Source organism: Berghia stephanieae, chromosome 3 (genome assembly GCF_034508935.2).
Source record: "Berghia stephanieae isolate SIO BIC M18660-M18661 chromosome 3, UCSD_Bste_1.3, whole genome shotgun sequence".
Classification (NCBI taxonomy): Eukaryota; Metazoa; Mollusca; class Gastropoda; order Nudibranchia; family Aeolidiidae; genus Berghia; species Berghia stephanieae.
In genome coordinates, this window is record NC_088362.1 from 76,710,130 (window position 1) to 76,729,041 (window position 18,912).

The window sequence follows — 18,912 nt, forward strand, 5'->3', positions numbered from 1 at the left end:
AGCATTCGCTCCGACACACCACCGTTTTGAAATGATACGTCACAGAAGCAAGCACACACACACACACACACACACACACACACACACAGACACACACTTGTCCATATGATAAACTTAGTAACAAAATTAGATTGTTAGTTGAGAATTGCATTAATCTTTACAAAAATTATGATTCAAACTCTCCAGCCACCCAACGATGCTTTGATTATAATATGTTGTTTAGATAAAACTTTTGAAAAATACTAACTTTCGGAACAAAGGGTTGGACATTTTTATTTTTAAACATTTTCCCGATTATATGTTATAATTATTACAACTTAGAAATTATTTCAACAAATCAAGGGAGGCCAGTCAGTCATAAAGTTATCAATTATTGAGTTGTATCCCCTGCTGTTCCTTGTAATTTGGTCCTTGATTCGAATACCGAACTGGGCGACGCAAAATTGAGCCACTGAAAAGGGCTCTTTATTAATATTATCAATTATCTCACTGTACTCGGGTGTAAATGAGTACCTGGTCGTTAATAGCATCGAATAAAGATTAATGAATGTGTGATGATATATCGTAGTGTTGTTAGCTAGGGACTCCTTCCCTTGTATATCGTTTTGAGCATGATTAGTGAATATTGCTTTACATAAAAGCTCAAGTTTTAAACGCAAATTAATTCTTTGCTTTCTTCTTTTAATATCCACCCCCCCCCCCCCCAATCCCCCGCCTTTCTTTCTCTCACTTCCCACCCTCAGATGGAGTTGATATGTGGAGGAGTCAAGGAAAGCAACCTGAAGCTGACGTTGGCCTTTGGTATAGGGATCCACCATGCTGGTCTGACAGACAAGGACAGGAGGGTGGTGGAAGAGCTGTTCGTCAACCAGAAAATACAGGTAATACATCGTCGTTTTTGTATTTGTTTTTTTTTTTTTTTTCTTTTATGGTCGGGGTGTCATGGTTGTGTCAATGCAATCAAAATAAAGGTCTGAAAAAGTGTGTATGAAACAGTGCCAGACAAAACACACACACACACACACACACAGAGAGAGAGAGACACACACACACACACACACACAGAGAGAGAGAGAGAGAGAGAGAGAGAGAGAGAGAGAGAGAGAGAGAGAGAGAGAGAGATCATCCCTAAAATTAAACCTACTGGGCAGGATATTTTTTTCTTCTTCTTGTATTTTTCTCACGGCTTTGTGTGGCACTGTTTCATACACGTTGTTTCTATTTGAAAATAAAACAACAAAGCTGTAATAGCTCCTTACAAGCGGCGAGTCTCTTCCTATGTGTTAAGCGTCGCTGTTGACTTGGGACCCTTTGTAAAGCGTTTTGAGTACATTTGCGACCCATCGCATCAATCTGGAATTATTTCAATAAAGATCTGATGATGAAAACTGACTTTACAGTCGAAATGGTTGGGCGTATGAATTTTTAGCCTCATAGGTCAGTTAGTTGGCAGAGCACTCTCTTCACATTCAAAGGAACCGTGGTCGATCCCAGATACAGTCGATAATTTTTTTTCTGACCACCCATCCCTGTCCACGTAGCAGTGATTGGGTAGCTGGGTCTGTTAAATCTGATGGAAATTACTATGCAATAGATTAGCGTTCCTATACAAAGAATAGCAAGCAGTTTCTATCGTACGTGTCTGTCACGCTATAGATAGTATGCGCTTGGCTAAGAAGCTCATAACATTGCCATCCGGAAGTATAACGGACCCACACACAAAACGGTGTGTTACCATGGTCGTTTATAGTCAGGTTAATACAGTTCAGTGAGCATTACTCATAAACGCGGATGGCAAAAAACAATAACAAAGACCTGAGTGACGTCATCTTCGAACTATCTATAGAAACATTTGTTCGTTTCACGCTTTAGAAACCAGTATAAACTCCGAATCCAGGAACGTTATGACTCTAAAGGACTACTTTACATTCTGTTATTAACAAAGCACATTGCATACTTGAGCCGTTCTTATATTTCTAGCAATCAGATTAGTTTTCTAATAATAAACCCTATGTAATACTTATTGTTCGAGGCTATTGGTCATATTTAGTGTATATTGCTCTATACTAAATCTCCTCTTTAAAAAATAAAAAAATAAAATGCGACTCGCCGTCTCAAAATGGTATTATGTCGCGATGGATTAGGAGTTTTTTATATGAATTTATAGCCACACAAAATGAAACGCGGGGTTAATATGGGATAGCGTGGCTCAGCGGTACGGTCTTTGCTTCATACCCATAAGGTACCGAGTTCGACTACCCGCCTCGTTGTGTGGCCTTGAGCAAGTCACCTCGCCCTAGCTCAATTAGCGGCGCGGCACTGCGGCTGACGCCTGGGTTATTCCAGTCTTCCTTTGGAATAGACCCTAAAGACAAATTTCCCCTTGGGGATGAATAAAGGGAGTTTCTTTTAAATTGTTTATTATATGTATTCTTTATTTTGTAGAACATACTACAATATCTTACGTTTTAAATGAGTCGGAGTTCGGATTTCAGAACATTTTAATTGTAAACTAATTTTTACTGGTCTTATTCATCCTGTCATAATAATAATAATAAATAATAATAATAATAATAATACACATTTATATAGCGCTCATTCTCGTGTAAAACACAAGCTCTGGGCACTTTACAATATAAATATCAATGTTAAGTGAAAAAAATAATAACAACAATAATAATTCATAGCCAAATCAAGGATTCATATAGAGTAAAGAAAAACAAATACAGTGAAAATGTGTCTTGATATTCTTTTTAAAAGTATGTAAAGACTTGCACTCCCTCAGACCACGTGGCAATTCATTCCAAATCTTGGGGCCGAAACAAGCAAACGATCTATCACTAAATAATACCGTTTTGAGACAGTGAGTCGCATTTAAATTTTAATGATAAAAAAAACAACAACAAAAAAAAAAAAAACAAAAAAACAAGCAAACCCTAGAGCATTTATATAGAGCAATGTCCACTAAACTTACTCAGAGCGCTTTTCAAGGGGCCCTGGCCTAGAGCAACGTTTAAGATGTAGGACAAAACATGACGCTTATAAGGCAATATTACACTTTTTATTCGGACAGAGACAACGCTGTTAACGACCAGGTACTCATTTTACACCTGAATACAGTGAGAGAATGTTAGTGAAGAGTCTTTTCTAAGGACTCAACTATGCGGCGCTCGGGAGTCGAACTCAGGACCTTCCGATATGAAGGCGGGTGTCATGCCACTAGAACACATAGCCGCACAATATTCTAATAATATTCTATTTTTTATTATTATTACTACTACTACTACTACAACCACTACTACTACTACTACTACTACTACTACTACTACTACTACTACTACTACTACTACTACTACTACTACTACTACTACTACTACTACTACTACTACTACTACTCCACTACTCTACTACTACTACTACTACTACTACTACTACTACTACTACTACTACTACTACTACTACTACTACTACTACTACTACTACTACTATTACACTACTACTACTACTACTACACTACTACTACTACTACTACTACTACTACTACTACTACTACTACTACTACTACTACTACTACTACTACTACTACACTACTACTAAATACTACTACTACTAACTACTACTACTACTACTACTACTACTACTACTACTACTACTACTACTACTACTACTACTACTACTACTACTACTAACTACTACTACTACTACTACTACTACTACTACTACTACTACTACTACTACTACTACTACTACTACTACTACTACTAGTTCCACTATCACCTTCAACACCATCCTCATCACCTTCACCTTTTTTCTATCCATCCCCCAGATCCTGATCGCCACATCCACTCTTGCCTGGGGTGTCAACTTCCCAGCCCACTTGGTGGTGGTCAAGGGTACAGAGTATTTCGACGGCAAGGCCGGCCGATATGTGGACTTCCCCATCACTGGTAAGGTCTCGAGTTCCAATCTTTTGCCCCAGTAGAAAGGTGTCGAGAATGTTTAGGAAAAGAGCATAACGTATGGCCTGAAAATGGGAGTGGGATGGGGTGGTGTCGGGGTGGGATGATGGGGGTGGGGAGGGGTCGAGCAACGGCGAATTATCATCAGATTTGGAGTTATAAAAGAATACAAATTAATAGGGAACAAAAGTGTGATGTCAAAATACTGGTTCCAATCTGATTGGAAGTATAAGGCCAGTCGTCCAGATGACTGGAGAATGCATTGTGCTACTGATCTTCTGGTTTCAGAGTGTTGGTATCTTATTTTCTAGCCCAAATATATGCCGGTCGTAAATAAAGATCATCCATCCTCGCCCTTACGCCCCATAATCATAAGAATCGGCCTTTACATCCTGTTTCAAAAATAGTTATATCACCTAATTAATTCAATTTTAACCCAGACATTGTCTATACATTGACCGGAGGACTTGTTATACACTTCCAAAGGTTTTGCATCGGAAAAGAGGAATAGTGACAACACGACTTCTTTGGCCTATTTGCATTGTTTAATCCACTGGAGTAAATAAAACCCCCCCCCCCCCAAACAAAACAAAAAAACCCTACAAAAACAAAAGACAAAACATCAACAACAACAAACAAACAACAACAAAAAGAACAACAAAACCAACCCGTTAAATCGTTCCAACTGTTGGGTAATCTCAGTTGGTAATGGTCTGACTAGTAATCAGGATGTCTAAGTCTAAAGTCTAAAATTCTATTATCAGTCAAGAAAGGCTGATTATTTGGGATTATGTTTTCTTGTTTTGCCCCTGTGATTTTTCTAGCGCTGTATTAGGCACAGCTTTTCAGGTTTCTTGTCTACTCCATAATTTTTTTTTGTTTTTAAATGTCATCTTATCCTTTTTTCTTGTGTCGCTTTGTGGTGCTGGCTTGACACTAGACTTTTGATCGGTAGGTCCTTGGTTCGATTCCCGATTTGGGAGGCGCATAGTTCAGTCCCTGGAAAACGCTCATAACTCACGTTCTCCCACTGCACTCGGGTGTAAAATGAGTCCATAGCTGGCAACAGCGTTGTCTCTGTGTTGAAATGTGTTCTAATAGCAGCATCATAATATTGTGCGTCACGTCTAATCCTACAGGTTAATTGTCGCTGTTTGCTTGAGACCTCTATGCGCTTTGAGCTTATTTTGTGAATATTCGGCTATATAAAAAAATCTCAAGTTTACCTGACACAGTATTTTACCCACCTTATTCATATTCGTGTGCTCGCCCTCGACATCAACCAGTGTATAATTTTGTTTTGACCATCCCCTCCCACCCCCCCCCCCACCCCCCCACCCCACCCCTCCTTTCCACCCTTAGACGTTCTGCAGATGATGGGAAGGGCTGGCCGACCACAGTTCGATGACCAGGGAGTCGCTATGATTCTAGTCCACGATATCAAGAAACATTTTTACAAGAAATTCTTGTACGAACCCTTCCCTGTGGAGTCCAAGTAAGATTTTCAATTGAAAAACATAATGCGGCTATGTGGTCTGTTGGTATGACACTCGCTCTTCGGATCGGAAGGTTCTGGGTTCGAGCCTCGCTCGGCGCATTGTTGAGTCCTTGGAGAAGGCTCTTTACTCACATTCTCTCACCGTACTCAGGTGAAAAATAAGTACCTGGCCGTTAACAGCGTTGTCTTTGTCAGTAAACAAAATGTAATATCGCCTTACAGGCGTCCTAAATGTTAAATGTTGCTATTGGCCAGGGACCCTTTGTAAAGCGCTGTGAGCACGTTTAATGGATATTGCGCTATATAAAAAGCTAAAAAAAAAAAAAAATAAATAAAAAATAAATGTGACTTACCGACTCAAAGCGGTAGAGTATGTAGCGGTGATTAAGATGCGACAATCCAATTTATTGTTTGGTTTTATCTTTGATTTGGGAGAATGAATGTCATTTCTCGAAAATAGAAGAAAGAAAGAAAAAAAAAACAATTTATAAACCTTTTAAAAAAAGTTATTAGGCTCAATGTAGCCGGAGTTTACTCCAGTTTTTCTAGCGTGAAATAGGACGGTAATCTATCGCAAGGTACTTTCCACCATTCTATTAACAGATCCAGCTACTCAATCACTGCTGGGTGGGCAGTAGGGTCAGAAATAAAAAAAATATTGACGTCACCCGGTATCGAATTCGGTCCCATTTGTGTGAAGCGAATGCTCTACTAACCATCGGGACCCCCGTAATTTCTCAAAGTGATTAAAAACTAAAATGTTACATTTCTGGTCATTTAAATTTATTTTTAAAATTTCCTTTTTTTAATATGGTTAACTCCGACATAATGCCGTTTAGGAACGATGGGTCAAATATGTAGTTGAATTATGGATATATATGATTGAATTCTGAATGGCGTCGTCAATGACCAAGCGGTAACATGTTTTGTCAAGTCAACAAAAGCAAGGCGAAAATTTAACGATATCAGTAACTAATGTTTCTGGGTCTCGTATAAGTTGTAAAAAGTTTGTGGGTTTCGTTGTAATCTATACTATAAAATGGTTCTGGGTTTCCAGATAACGATAAACATTACATAACCCTTGAATGATACAGTTTCAGAATGGTTTGAGAATTTCATTACATTATTTTACGGTCACGTGATCTTCATTACTCCTGTACTATTATCAATTGATTGATTGATTAATTGATTAATTGATAAATTTGTTATCTTTTTACTTTATATGTGTGCTATTTATTGATTATGCAAATGCGATCATTTATTTTATCTTTCCTCGTCCAGTTTATTGGAAGTGTTATCAGACCATCTGAACGCTGAGATCGTTGCCAGCACCATCAGCTCCAAGCAAGATGCCATTGACTACATCACGTGGACATACTTTTTCAGGAGACTGGTCATGAACCCAAGGTAAGCGTTTTGTGATTTTTTAAAAATGATTGTGAGTTCTGGCCAGTGTCACATCAAATACAGGATGCTCTCTGGGATTTGAACTTAGGATGAGCATTAGATGACTGTGTGGCACAGTTTTATTGTCATTGCTTCGTACTCAAAAGATACTGAGTATCGACGTACGTACACGAATGCGGCGCTGAGTTTGCGGCCTGGATAGATCATCATAACTTAGTAGTGTGACACCATTAGAAGCTGCTGCAAAGAAAAACAAATACAGAAAACGAAGAAAGAAGCGAAACGAAATATAACAAAACAAAACAAAGAAAACAAGCAAGGTAATTCAATTAATTCATTTTTATAATAATATTTATTTCGCCTTTCAAATTATCATAACCATCTACTTATTTCATTGGTGAACATTGAGAATAACAAAAATCAAGAAGGTACACGAAATATACAACAGAAACAACAACTTTATAATAAGCCTAGTCACAACCATTATGCCCTCATTGTATGTGGAAACATTAATTATCTTATTGCAAATGAACTCTTAACGCTCATACGGCAGCTTGCCAGTTTTCATACCGATCAGGAAAGCGCCGAAAAGTTCCCAATGCTCAAAATAAACATAAAGAATTTAAGCTACATCGAACACAGATCTTTATTTCTAAAAGTCTCAGCTAGAAATATGAGAGTTTATCGCCAGTTAGACTATCTAAAAATTTGACAATAAACAAATAGTGTGTGATGTCTTAGAATACTCAAAAATTGTATATAGTTTCGACCAACAATCCTTTTGCAATTGATGAACACGTTATTCAATTCGACTGCTAAAATTCGAGTTACTGCAAGTATTCCTTCTCATATTATATGATATTGTCTTTATTTAAAACAAATCTTTGCGTTTTAAAGTAAAAATTAAGTTTAAACAGACGTCTAACATGGGACTACGTCTTCATATGTGCAACGGCTTGTGACATATTATTTTTATGTGGGACTGAGCCATGAACACTCTGTAGCGAGGTTACAAAAATGTCCCAAAATATCTCTCTCTCTCTCTCTCTCTCTCTCTCTCTCTCTCTCTCTCTCTCTCTCTCTCTCTCTCTCTCTCTCTCTCTCGCTCTCTCTTCCATCAAGATTATCTAGTAAGGTTAGGTTTTCATATTATGCTATTAGCGTGTTCACTATTACTTCTTATACTCGTCTAGGTTGACCGTTTGTTCTTCGAACTAAACAAATAATAATATTATTATAATGTCCTGAATAATCATCCATCCAGCCATTCAGACATTTGTCACCCATCGTCTCAAAATGGTGTTTTGTCGGAGTGAACCTGGCATTTCTTATCGAATTTTAAGCCTACCTTATGTAATTGAAAGTTGCATTCAATGTATAATTGAAGAGAATGAGACTTATCATTCAGACTCTAAAAAAAACAAACACTTCCTAATTTTCTTGGGATTTTCTATAGCGCAATATACTCTGAACGTGCTTAAAGCGCTTTACAAGGGGTCTCCAGCCATCAGTAACGCTTAACAGGTAAAACGAGACATGACGCCTGTAAGGCGATATTAGAATTCTTTTTCTTTTCAACAGATACAGCGACGCTGTAACGGCCAGGTACTCATTTTACACCTGACGACGGTGGTAGGATGTGAGCAAAGAGGCTTTCCAAGGACTCAACTATAATATATGCGCCGCTCAGAGCGGGACTCGAACCCAGGACCTTCCGATCCGACGGCGAGTGTCATACCAAAAGACCACATAGCCAAACGATCATTTCGATCATTAAATACTTTAAAATCAAAGTTCTTAGTCCAACATGAAACCAGATTGATGCGATGGGACTTATTTAACTTAAGAGACTTTGTAATGTATTATATATATTTAACAAAATCTTCATTCTACATCTAAAGCAGGGCGAAATTTAGAATCAAACATCAGTATTTCTGACTCATAATATGCTTTAATTAGCTGTGCACATTGAAAGCAATCGACATTGAATAATAATGTAACGATAAAATGATAATTAACTATTTTTCATATTATGTAATCGTTCAATAAATTATGAGTTGGCAGTTTGAAAAAAATATTTACATCCGTTTGTTACACAAACAAAAAATGTGTTCATGTCAACACCATGTTGTTAAAAAAATAATTTAAAAAAAATCAACATTCTCACAATAACCTGTAATGCTATAGGTTCTATTCTCACAACAGTCAAAAGATTCAGTCATATATCACTTCGATAATGATGATGGTGAAGAAGAAGAAGAAGATGATGATGATGATGATGATGATGATGATGATGATGATGATGATGATGATGATGATGACGATGATGATGTTGATGATGATGATGATGTTGATGAATATGATGATGATGATGATGATGATGATGATGATGATGATGATGATGATGATGATGATGATGATGATGATGATGATGATGATGACGACGACGATGATGCTGCTGCTGATGTTGATATTGATAATGATAACAACGGTGATAATGATGACGATGATGACAACAATAAGATAGTAGTAATAAAGTAATGTATTGTTCCCCCACTCATAATTTTAGGCCATATTTTCGTATACCTTGTGGTAGTTGGGGGGGGGGGGGGGGGGGGAGTGTGGGGTAAAGACTCTAAACCACACGAAGAGAAAGGAATCAATTTTTAAATAATACTAATATATTGGATATACTACTGGAAATGTCCATTCAAGAAAATGCTCATTGGTTTTCCTGATATTTGAGATGCTCATGGACTGTTCCTTGAGTGAAACATCCGTACTTAATTTCCCATAAGTATTATTAGACACATATAAGAATTAAATAACTTCAAATACGTACAAAGAGATAATAATATTAACTAGTAACTGCCATGTTTTGGAAAAACTCAAAGTTAAAAATTTGGGCAGAAAACTCGTCCTTCAAATATCTATCGATTTAAATGACCCTCAGCTTGGCAAAAACTCTCAAACCTGGGACTTCGCGAAGTCCCAAGTTTGAGAGTTTTTGCCAAGATGAGGATCATTTAAATAGATCGATATTTGAAGGATGAGTTTTCTGGCCAAATTTTTAAATACGAGTTTTACAAGAGTACAGCAGTTAACTGTTTAAAAAAGAAACTAAAATGGAGTGCAACAATGTGAAAATGTACAGAGGTGACTAGATGCCTCAAGAGTTGTCACGTGGTGACCAATCTGTCATTCACCCGTAAAACGCCAAATATATATATTTTTAGAGAGAAAAAAAATGGCCAGAAAATTTTCTCTTTATATTATGTCGATAGATTTTTTAAAAATGAACCCCTAACTTTTGATTTCTAAAACGTTTTAATTTGAGATTTTAAAAAAGATAAAGAGATTGAAAAGTTTTTGATATTAGTTATTAATCTTTTTCTTTTTTTTTTTTTCTTTTTTTTTTTTTGAATGATAAAAAAACTAGGCGTTTTGTACGACAGAATATTGTGGATATCAGTTAGCCACGGTGACATTGGGAAATGACTTAGATTTCACGGAGAACAAAAATAAATGCGACTCTGGTGCTGCTTTAAGCTTGAAATAAGTGGTAAAAATCAATGACGAAGTTATGTAAAATCCAAGTATGTATATCATTAAAGATAAAGGTGACATTCATTGTCAAAACTGTCTTTTTGTTGTTGTAAGTTTGGCCATAAATATTTTATTTCAAACATCAATCGATGAAAATGACCCCTAACCTCACAAAAGTCATTGAATACAATGACTTTACATCATTGAGAATACAAAGAAATATCGGGTTTGAGACTTTTTTACAAGATGAGGGACATTAAAATCGATTGACATTTTAAGTAAAAATGTTTCTGGCCAAGTAAAAGCAAATCCTGTTTTGTTAGTGTGAGAGTACTTATAGAAAATACGTTAGGTTGTACAATTTTCAACAATCAGTGTAAGCAGATGATCGATTTAATGCAACCTCACCATTAATAATTTCATTTTTTTTTTAATTAAGAAAAAAATGATTTCAACCTTTTTTTTACGTAGAAGAAAAGATTAGCTTAAAGTGCAGCATAGTAGGAAGCTAAAAGACCGAATAAAGGAATAAAAGAAAATGGGGAGATCCGAGTGTCAATGATTATTTCATGATATTAGACTAGATTGCATTATTTTTAAAAAAAATGCTCTATCGTGCATTCATCATAACATTTACAAGACAACACTGAAATAAATTAGGTGATCAAATTATGGGACTTTGAGATTTTGGAGTATTCCATTTTAAAACAACCAATCATATGCGGACACAATGGCAAAAAAAAAAAAAATATATAAAAAAAAGATAAATTTTATTTATAGTATTTACAAACATTATATATTTATATATCATGGCTTCATATTGTATTTTTCTTGACAAAGTGAATTTATTTTAATACTTCATAGAGATTTCATGAGCAAAAATGTAACGTTGAGGAAAAGAAGAATCAGATAAAAGAAAACAATGATTATGATTTAATATTGAAAACAAACAAAACAATTCTGACTTTTATAAAACCATTTAATTGGTTAAATACAAATCAAAATGTTGGAAATAGTTTGTAAAAATAAACAAAACAAAACAAAACAAAAACAAGACCACTGTAATGACTGAAACAAGTACGTATTTACCAAAATATAAAGGAAGCAAAAATAAAATCTAAGTTGTTGAAATAAATTTTCGGAAAAGAAATAAATATGAATTTAGACGGATTGACACGTCTGGTAAATTAATAAATAAATGGCTGCATCATAACAGATGGCTGTGCAAATAAATAATAAATAAACATTATGAATTCTAGCCAGGCACTTTTGGAATTATTGTCTTCTTTTTCTTCTTCTTCTTTTTTTTTTGTTTGTTTATTCCTGCCATTTATAACAAGTCATCACCATTGTAGAAAAATGATTATTATAAAAAAGGAAATACTGAACTGAGGTATATCATGACGTGCGTAAAACGTTTAAAGCAAAATGATAATGGAAACTAAAAGAAACAAGCTAACAGAAATCAAAACAGTAATGTATTGATACAACACGCATTTTTCTTCTCCTTTTATTTATTTATTTATTTTTAAAAAAAATCTTTTTGTCAAAAAGAGAATTGTATTGGTCTCTTCTGTCGTGCTGACGCAAGTAGCATAAGATAGCAAAGATGAGCAGTTGGTAGTGTGAGGTAGTGCGAGAGAAAAACAAGTTGGTTGGGATTGAGTTGTTGGTATAAAAATTCTACTGCAATAATTTTTTTTTCTCGTTGTGGCAAGATTGACTTCAAATGTCGATCGATTAAAATGACTCTCATCTTGTCATAAATACAAGTTTTCAAACCTGAGAATGTGCATTTTGAATCTACGCGCTGTTTTCTTTTCCTCGACCACACAATGGGTACTGTCGTAAGCATGCATACATTTTCCAACTTCTTCACAACCAACTTTCTCTATTTTTTCTGACACTGCCGCATACTACATGCTTTTCTCTGCTTGCTCCTCTTACATATTGTTTTCTCCTTTTTGTTTTCTTCTTCTTCGTCGTCGTCTTTTTATTTTGATGCATTTCACGTCTGGGGGAATGTTTATGTGTGCCAAGTCAAAGCTGCATGACGCCCCCGCGCTCACTCCAGAAGGGGCTGGTGTAATTCTAATTTGCTGCTCGTTGCGCCTAAAACAACAATTTTATTTTAACTCAATTAAGTTAACAAACGTGCAAAGTTACACAGTTAAAAAGCTTTTCCATTTACCTAACAACAGTCTCTAATTGTGCTAGGCTTGTTTTAATACAAATTATTTTGTGTTATCACGAATTACATTTTTATATATATATAAAATTTTTAATCTTCTTCTAATTTTTTTAACAGTATGAAAATTTACTCATCAAAACTACATATCGCACAATGTTATTTATGAAATAATTCACTCAAATTCAAGGACTGACGTTCAGTAATAAGAAAAATCCTCTTTAACTGTGGGTAACCAATTTTATTTTAAAATATTTCCAACCCGTTTAAATGACTAAAAAGCATTCTACGACTACTACTAAAATCATCTCACTCCTTTACTTGCAACAAAACTATATCAACTTCTAAAAAAATGATTCGGTCCTCGAACCACACTCGACTCTGGATTCAATTTATGACTCATCCTCATACATGTCGATGATTTTTATGAAAATATTATGTGTATTTCTCATTTTTCCTAATCCGTAACTAAAACGTTCTTATGACTGTCAGAATGATTAAATATCTCATTAAGTTAACTCAGCAAACGTAAAGAAATGGACATTTAATTCCAATTAATCAAAATGGCAAGAATTTTTTGTTTGCTTTTTTTTTTTGTTTCTTGTGTTTTTGTTTCTTCTCTTCCGTGAGACAAACATGAAAAAAAAAAAGTTTCTTTGCAGGAGTGTCGTTGCACCATCACCCATGGCAAGATGTCATCAGTCAATGTTCATTCATTATAATTTTTAAAATATCACAGATAATAAATGGATGAAGGGGATCACCTCGTTGTGTATGTTGTAGTTACCCCGTTCCGCCTCCTCTTCGTAGATTCGTTTTGTCCCAACACTGTACAAAACAATGAGCAAAAAAATGGACTGCGTTGTATTGTTCGAGTGTTTTTGAATGTAATCCGGGCGTCTCGAGAGTTCTCAGAGATTGTTTGGACGAAATAGTCCCACAAGGATGTCAAATCTCAGCACCTTTTGTCATTCTCTGACAAGTCACATTGAGGGTTTTTTTTAATATATTTTTTTCTCTCTCCACATTTTAACCAGAAAACTTTTACTTCAAACCATCAACTTGTCAAAAAAGCTCAAATCTCAGACTCCAAAAGAGTGTCTGCATTGTACTTTCCCAATTGAGGGTCTTTTTAATCTCTCGGTATTTAGTAAAAGTTTCACTGGCCAAATTGGGAAAAAAAGATGTGTTTTTGTCGGAGCATGGCAAACATCTTCCATTTAATTTAACGTTTAAATTTATCTTTTCCTCACTCGCATTATTTGAAAGATGATTTTGTTTGTGATTTGATGAAGCGATTACCTCTTCTCCTCCCCCCCCCCCCCCCCCCCCCCCCCCCGAAATAAATCAGCGTTGTATCTTGATCCGAGTGGATAAGAAATAATTTGAGCTCAATATTTGGTGCTTATTTGAAGATTGTGTGACTTCACTCTTTGTTGTTGATTGAAGAAAAGTATGGTGCTGATCCGGGTTAGGATGCGAGGATCTCCTTTGTCATCGCTGATTGTGGTGGTGTTTTATTATTATGACTGCAGTAGTAGTACTGTGTCGTATCAGCAGCGGCTGTAGTAATGGATGTTGTTTGGCACCTGTGGCTGCGGCTGATGTTGGTGTTCGTAGAAATCGCCGCTGCTACGGAATGCTGGGTTTCTGATCTCCAGGATTTTCTCGGCTTTGAAATAGCGACGTTCTCTCAACCTGGGAAAATGTAGGGATAAAAGTATGAAAGTAGTGTAAAAATTTTGATATATTTTAAGTGTGCAAAAGTCTAGACCGTCTATTTTATTTAGAAAATAGCAGTATTTAAAGATATGCGAAATAAAAGCAAAAGCAAATGCAAAAACAACAAACAAACCAAAAAATAAAAAAGAATAATAAAAATAATATACCCCCCCCCCTCGAATAATCAAACAAGCAAACAAAACAAACACTCATTTGACTCTTTGATATGCATTCATTCTCTGTCCCCAATATCTACCATTGTATTTGTACCCCAATCTCTATTTGAGTTTTCTGTAGTTGTTTAACGCATCGATACTACGGAGTTTATTCCATTCAGAGGAAATAAAGTGATAATAATAATAATACATTTTCTTTTAGACTTTTATTTTGGGGTCACACAAATTATGTGAGGCCATTCAAGTCCAGCTGTACGCTTTGATTGCCGCATATACAATTTGACTTTATTGTTAACTCTCTAAGATTTTTATTATTTTTAAAATGCAACAAAACAATAACCTGTTTGAACAATGAGCAAACTCACCATTTGATCAGTAATAAGAGCAATAAGATGATCAGGATAAGGCTGAGGGTTCCAATCACACCTCCTGCAATGGCAGCTGTTGTTGAAGATAAAGGAAATAGTAACTGTTAACAATGACGTAACAATAAATGCTCTCTCCCTCTCTCTCTCTCTCTCTCTCTCTCTCTCTCTCTCTCTCTCTCTCCCTCTCTCTCCTCTCTCTCTCTCTCTCTCTCTCTCTCTCTCTCTCTCTCTCTCTCTCTCTCTCTTTTTTTTTTTCCTCTTTTCTCAATCTCATTATTTTTCTTAATGTCTCTGTTTCTGTCATTGTCTCTTTTTTTTCTTCTGTCTTCCATTTTCTCGATGAATCTACCGGAGACTCCCTTCATATACACCCTCTTCTCATTTTAATCAAGACATAAATTAAGTTTTCTCCATGTTATGTTGGTTTTTAATCTTTATTATTTTTCCTTTTCATTATTTCATATCTAACTACCTCGGAAAATAAAATACCGTCAATTCGGGTGACTTTGCGTCAACCGAGATATATCATTTTGAGTTTTCTCCGGCTTGTTGCAGTTATTTTCCTTATTAGATGACTATAGATGAAAAGTCACCCATTGAGTCAAAGTCACCCCGGTTGACATAATGATTATTTTCTTATTCTTGATTAGTTTTGCTCACCGAATGGCAGATTGCTGCTTGATGAACGAGTCTTGTTCCTAATCAAAGGGACTGTATTTCCATTATTTTTGTAGACTGGGGTGGTTTCAACTGAATTATCTGGGTTGTTTCCCCTGCTGTGTATCTCTTCCTCCGTATTGTGCACTGTGTTGCCTTCGGTGTTGACGAAATTACTTTTTTCGTGCAAATGGCTGTTCGTCATACTGTGCCAGTTGTTGTCAAAGCTGTTCGTGTTGTCGTTGTTATTGTTGTTGGCAGTGTTACTGTTAGTCTTGCTGGGAGTTGGTCGCTGAAGGCTGTTGGGCAGTGGCGGGAATGCTGGAAATACGAGCAGATAAAAATCAAATAAATTATTAACATGCTATTAGATATGTCTACAGCACGGTATTGGTAAATTAGCAAGACATTTTAGGTAAATTGTTTTGCAGAAATGTATTTTTCTTGCGCTTAACTCAGCCCATTTATCGATTTGTTACAATTTGCACTAATTTTAAAACTATAAAAGCGTAAAGTAGATATTTGTTCAAACATAGTTACACGTTTAAAGCATTGCATTGAAGACTGTAGAATTAGAGTTTTTGGTACACTCTTGACAAATATGGGCCAGAGCCATATTGTTTAAAAAATCAAGAAGAATCATTCAACCTTACTTTGTGATTTCATTATCGGTTGTTCAAGTTTAGAACATCACTGTTTAAAAGGAATTTTTGCTTTGAGAAGACTATGAGTAAAAGTTTGAAATATATTCTGCGCAGAAAGTGTGAACTGGAGGGGGGGGGGGTGTTAAATATAGAGTTACAGAAGCTCTTGCTTACCTTCGTAGTGCAGCCAGAATCCTTTACTTAGGCCTACCCTACTGGAGAAGACCTCAATGTGCAGGGATGACTTCATGATGTAGCTGGTGTTGATGCGTCGGCCACAGAGAGTGTAGCTGCGCTTCGTGTCCCGGAAGTAGATGTAGTCGTAGCAGTCTGTGTGGCCTTTGTCTTGCAGCTGGAGATCAAGGATATGTAGGCGGATCTGCTGAGATGGGTCAGCCTGGATTGAAATGTTGCACGGTCCCTGTCGACAAAAGAACATGAAATATGTATATATGTTTGTGTGTGTGTGTGTGTGTATATATATATATATATATATATATATATATATATATATATATATATATATATATATATATATAATATATATAGGATTTGTTGTAAGATTTAAAAGAAAAGAGTTTACGATGGCTTGGATGCGGTTAATAATGTAGAAAGTATCACCAATTTTTTGTGTAGGAGAAAGTTAACTAGTTGAAAAAAAGAGAGAATTATATACCATATATCATTATGAATAATCAAACAATATAACCTTTTAAGATATAACCGTCTGTTGCATTCGATAGAGTGCGTTTTTTTTCAAATTTTATAAAGAAATAATTTGAGGTTTGAGCATTGTATGAGTTCAATTACGAATTGAAGACAATGTGTGTTTTTAATCATTGCTGTAACAGTTAATGACTATGTATTTTTCTCCTGAAAAAAATAGCGTCAAAATTGCTATTTATTTTAATTTGCTTCAACTAATACGTAGACCTACCTGTCGGGCAAATTTGCTTGGGTAGTTCGGAGTTCGAATGTAACCACTTTCCTCCATCAATCGTCTCTCACTGCAAATATCGTACACTGTGCTCTCTGGAGATAGGAAAGAAAAATGCTTATAAAAAAAGTTTTCAACGTATTAAAAATATATAAATAGATATAGCCTTAGGATCATCTCCATGTTACCTTTCAATTGACAACAACAAATTATAAGAACTTTCTGTCGTTATCAAAATTTCTATCATGAAGAGAGAACGTTTTTCTATATTCAAAAAGAGACGAAACGAAACACAACAAAACAAAACAAAAATAGATAAATACAAAGAATGTTTGTGGAAGTAATTCAAACTATACGCGGGCTAAGAAATAGTGAAGGTGGCTAAACAGGTAACGAATATCAAAATCATAATGTCTTAATCCTCTTTTTTTTAATATAAGCAAAAAAGAAAAGAAATTAGCTTGGACTGACGATTTGCCATACACGGATTATGTTTTATAGCTTAGTTTAAAGATTTTTTTTGGATCCACGTTAAGTATGTCACTTCGGAACGAAGCAGGCGAAGAAAATTTGAGTTTTATCTCAAAACAATAGGACTATGAAATTAATTGCTTTAGTTAAAGTTCTTTTTAAATTTACAATAAAGTTCTAAGCATCAAATTCACTCCGACATAATACCGTTTTGAGACGATTGGTCACATGTTATAAAGGAACAGGAGGAAAAGCATCTAAATTCCTTTCATTAAGTAGGGGTGTGGAGGAATGCTTCATTAGCGCCAAGGGGTGACCAGGTCTCACGAAAACAATGAGATTAAAAGTAGGTGAATCAATAAATGACTGAATGAAGATGCGAGAAAACAAAAGTTGGAAACAATGACAGCTGTGTGCTATGACTTTTTACGGAGATTTGATTGGCTATTGTCACGTTATTGTCTGCGGGATTTTGGTCGGCCATCTTGCCCGGCATACTAAGCTAAGTCGTGCAGACGTCAAATAGGGCGTAGCGATTGGTTGACAAATCGGAAGGAAATAGCGACACATGTTTAGTGAGTTGGAGGAAGTAAAAATTAAATCCTGGTTAGGGGGGAGGTGTAACTCTATTATGAAGATGTGCATTCATTAAACATACAAAATAATATAACGCTTTATCTAATAATGGTTGTCGCCATAATTGTGGAAATAGCGAAACATTCTTTAACGTATTTCAAACAACATGCATAACGCTGTTGTTGAGGTTGAAATACATAATAATCTATTGTAAGTGGAAAGAATTGCAAACAATACTGTTCAAATGCTTTAGGAAATATCAGCTATTTGGAACAAAAGACGAAAAGAAATCAACTTTATTATTTTGGCAGGAAGACGCGTTGTAATATTATGTGGAAAAGGAGAAGTTTGTTTTTGATGCGAATTCTGGTCTAAAGATAGATTATGGAATGGAGGGGTCGGAGTTTCGGTAATGACGTTTTGCCAGTAATTTGATTCTTAATCGAAACTGGATTTTTTAAAAACATGTCAGCATTTGAATGATTGAATAATTCAACCCACATGCGTAGTTGCGTATTTGTTAGGTAATATCTTACATTTGTATTTTTTTGTTTGTTTGTTTGTTTTAAAGTAGTAGTATTTTAGCTGCTGCATGCGAGTCGATGAAATGAGGGAGGGAGATGGAAGGAGGGATATATATATATATATATATATAATATATATATAATATATATATATATATAATATATATATATATTTATATGGAGAGAGAGAGAGAGAGAGAGGGGAGAGAGAGAGAGAGAGAGAGAGAGAGAGAGAGAGA

General features: G+C 35.6%; 2 protein-coding genes across 3 annotated transcripts in view; one reads left to right on the plus strand and one right to left on the minus strand.

The window, feature by feature from the left end:
• The window catches only part of LOC144968485 (activating signal cointegrator 1 complex subunit 3-like), a 232,020-nt gene that overhangs the window by 87,478 nt on the left and 125,630 nt on the right, over positions 1 to 18,912 (plus strand). The window contains exons 32-35 of the mRNA XM_078906909.1: positions 744 to 881; positions 3,827 to 3,947; positions 5,322 to 5,454; positions 6,739 to 6,864. Of these exons, the coding sequence (XP_078763035.1) occupies positions 744 to 881; positions 3,827 to 3,947; positions 5,322 to 5,454; positions 6,739 to 6,864 (518 nt within the window). The remainder of the gene's footprint in view (positions 1 to 743; positions 882 to 3,826; positions 3,948 to 5,321; positions 5,455 to 6,738; positions 6,865 to 18,912) is intronic.
• Positions 11,697 to 18,912, minus strand: part of LOC144968486 (uncharacterized) — a 28,521-nt gene continuing 21,305 nt past the window's right edge. For both annotated transcript variants that reach the window (XM_078906910.1, XM_078906911.1), the window contains exons 4-8: positions 17,103 to 17,197; positions 16,340 to 16,586; positions 15,525 to 15,842; positions 14,862 to 14,937; positions 11,697 to 14,296 (exon numbers count right to left, since the gene is read on the minus strand). In XM_078906910.1, coding sequence (XP_078763036.1) covers positions 14,152 to 14,296; positions 14,862 to 14,937; positions 15,525 to 15,842; positions 16,340 to 16,586; positions 17,103 to 17,197 — 881 coding nt within the window. In that variant the 3' untranslated portion in view covers positions 11,697 to 14,151. The remainder of the gene's footprint in view (positions 14,297 to 14,861; positions 14,938 to 15,524; positions 15,843 to 16,339; positions 16,587 to 17,102; positions 17,198 to 18,912) is intronic.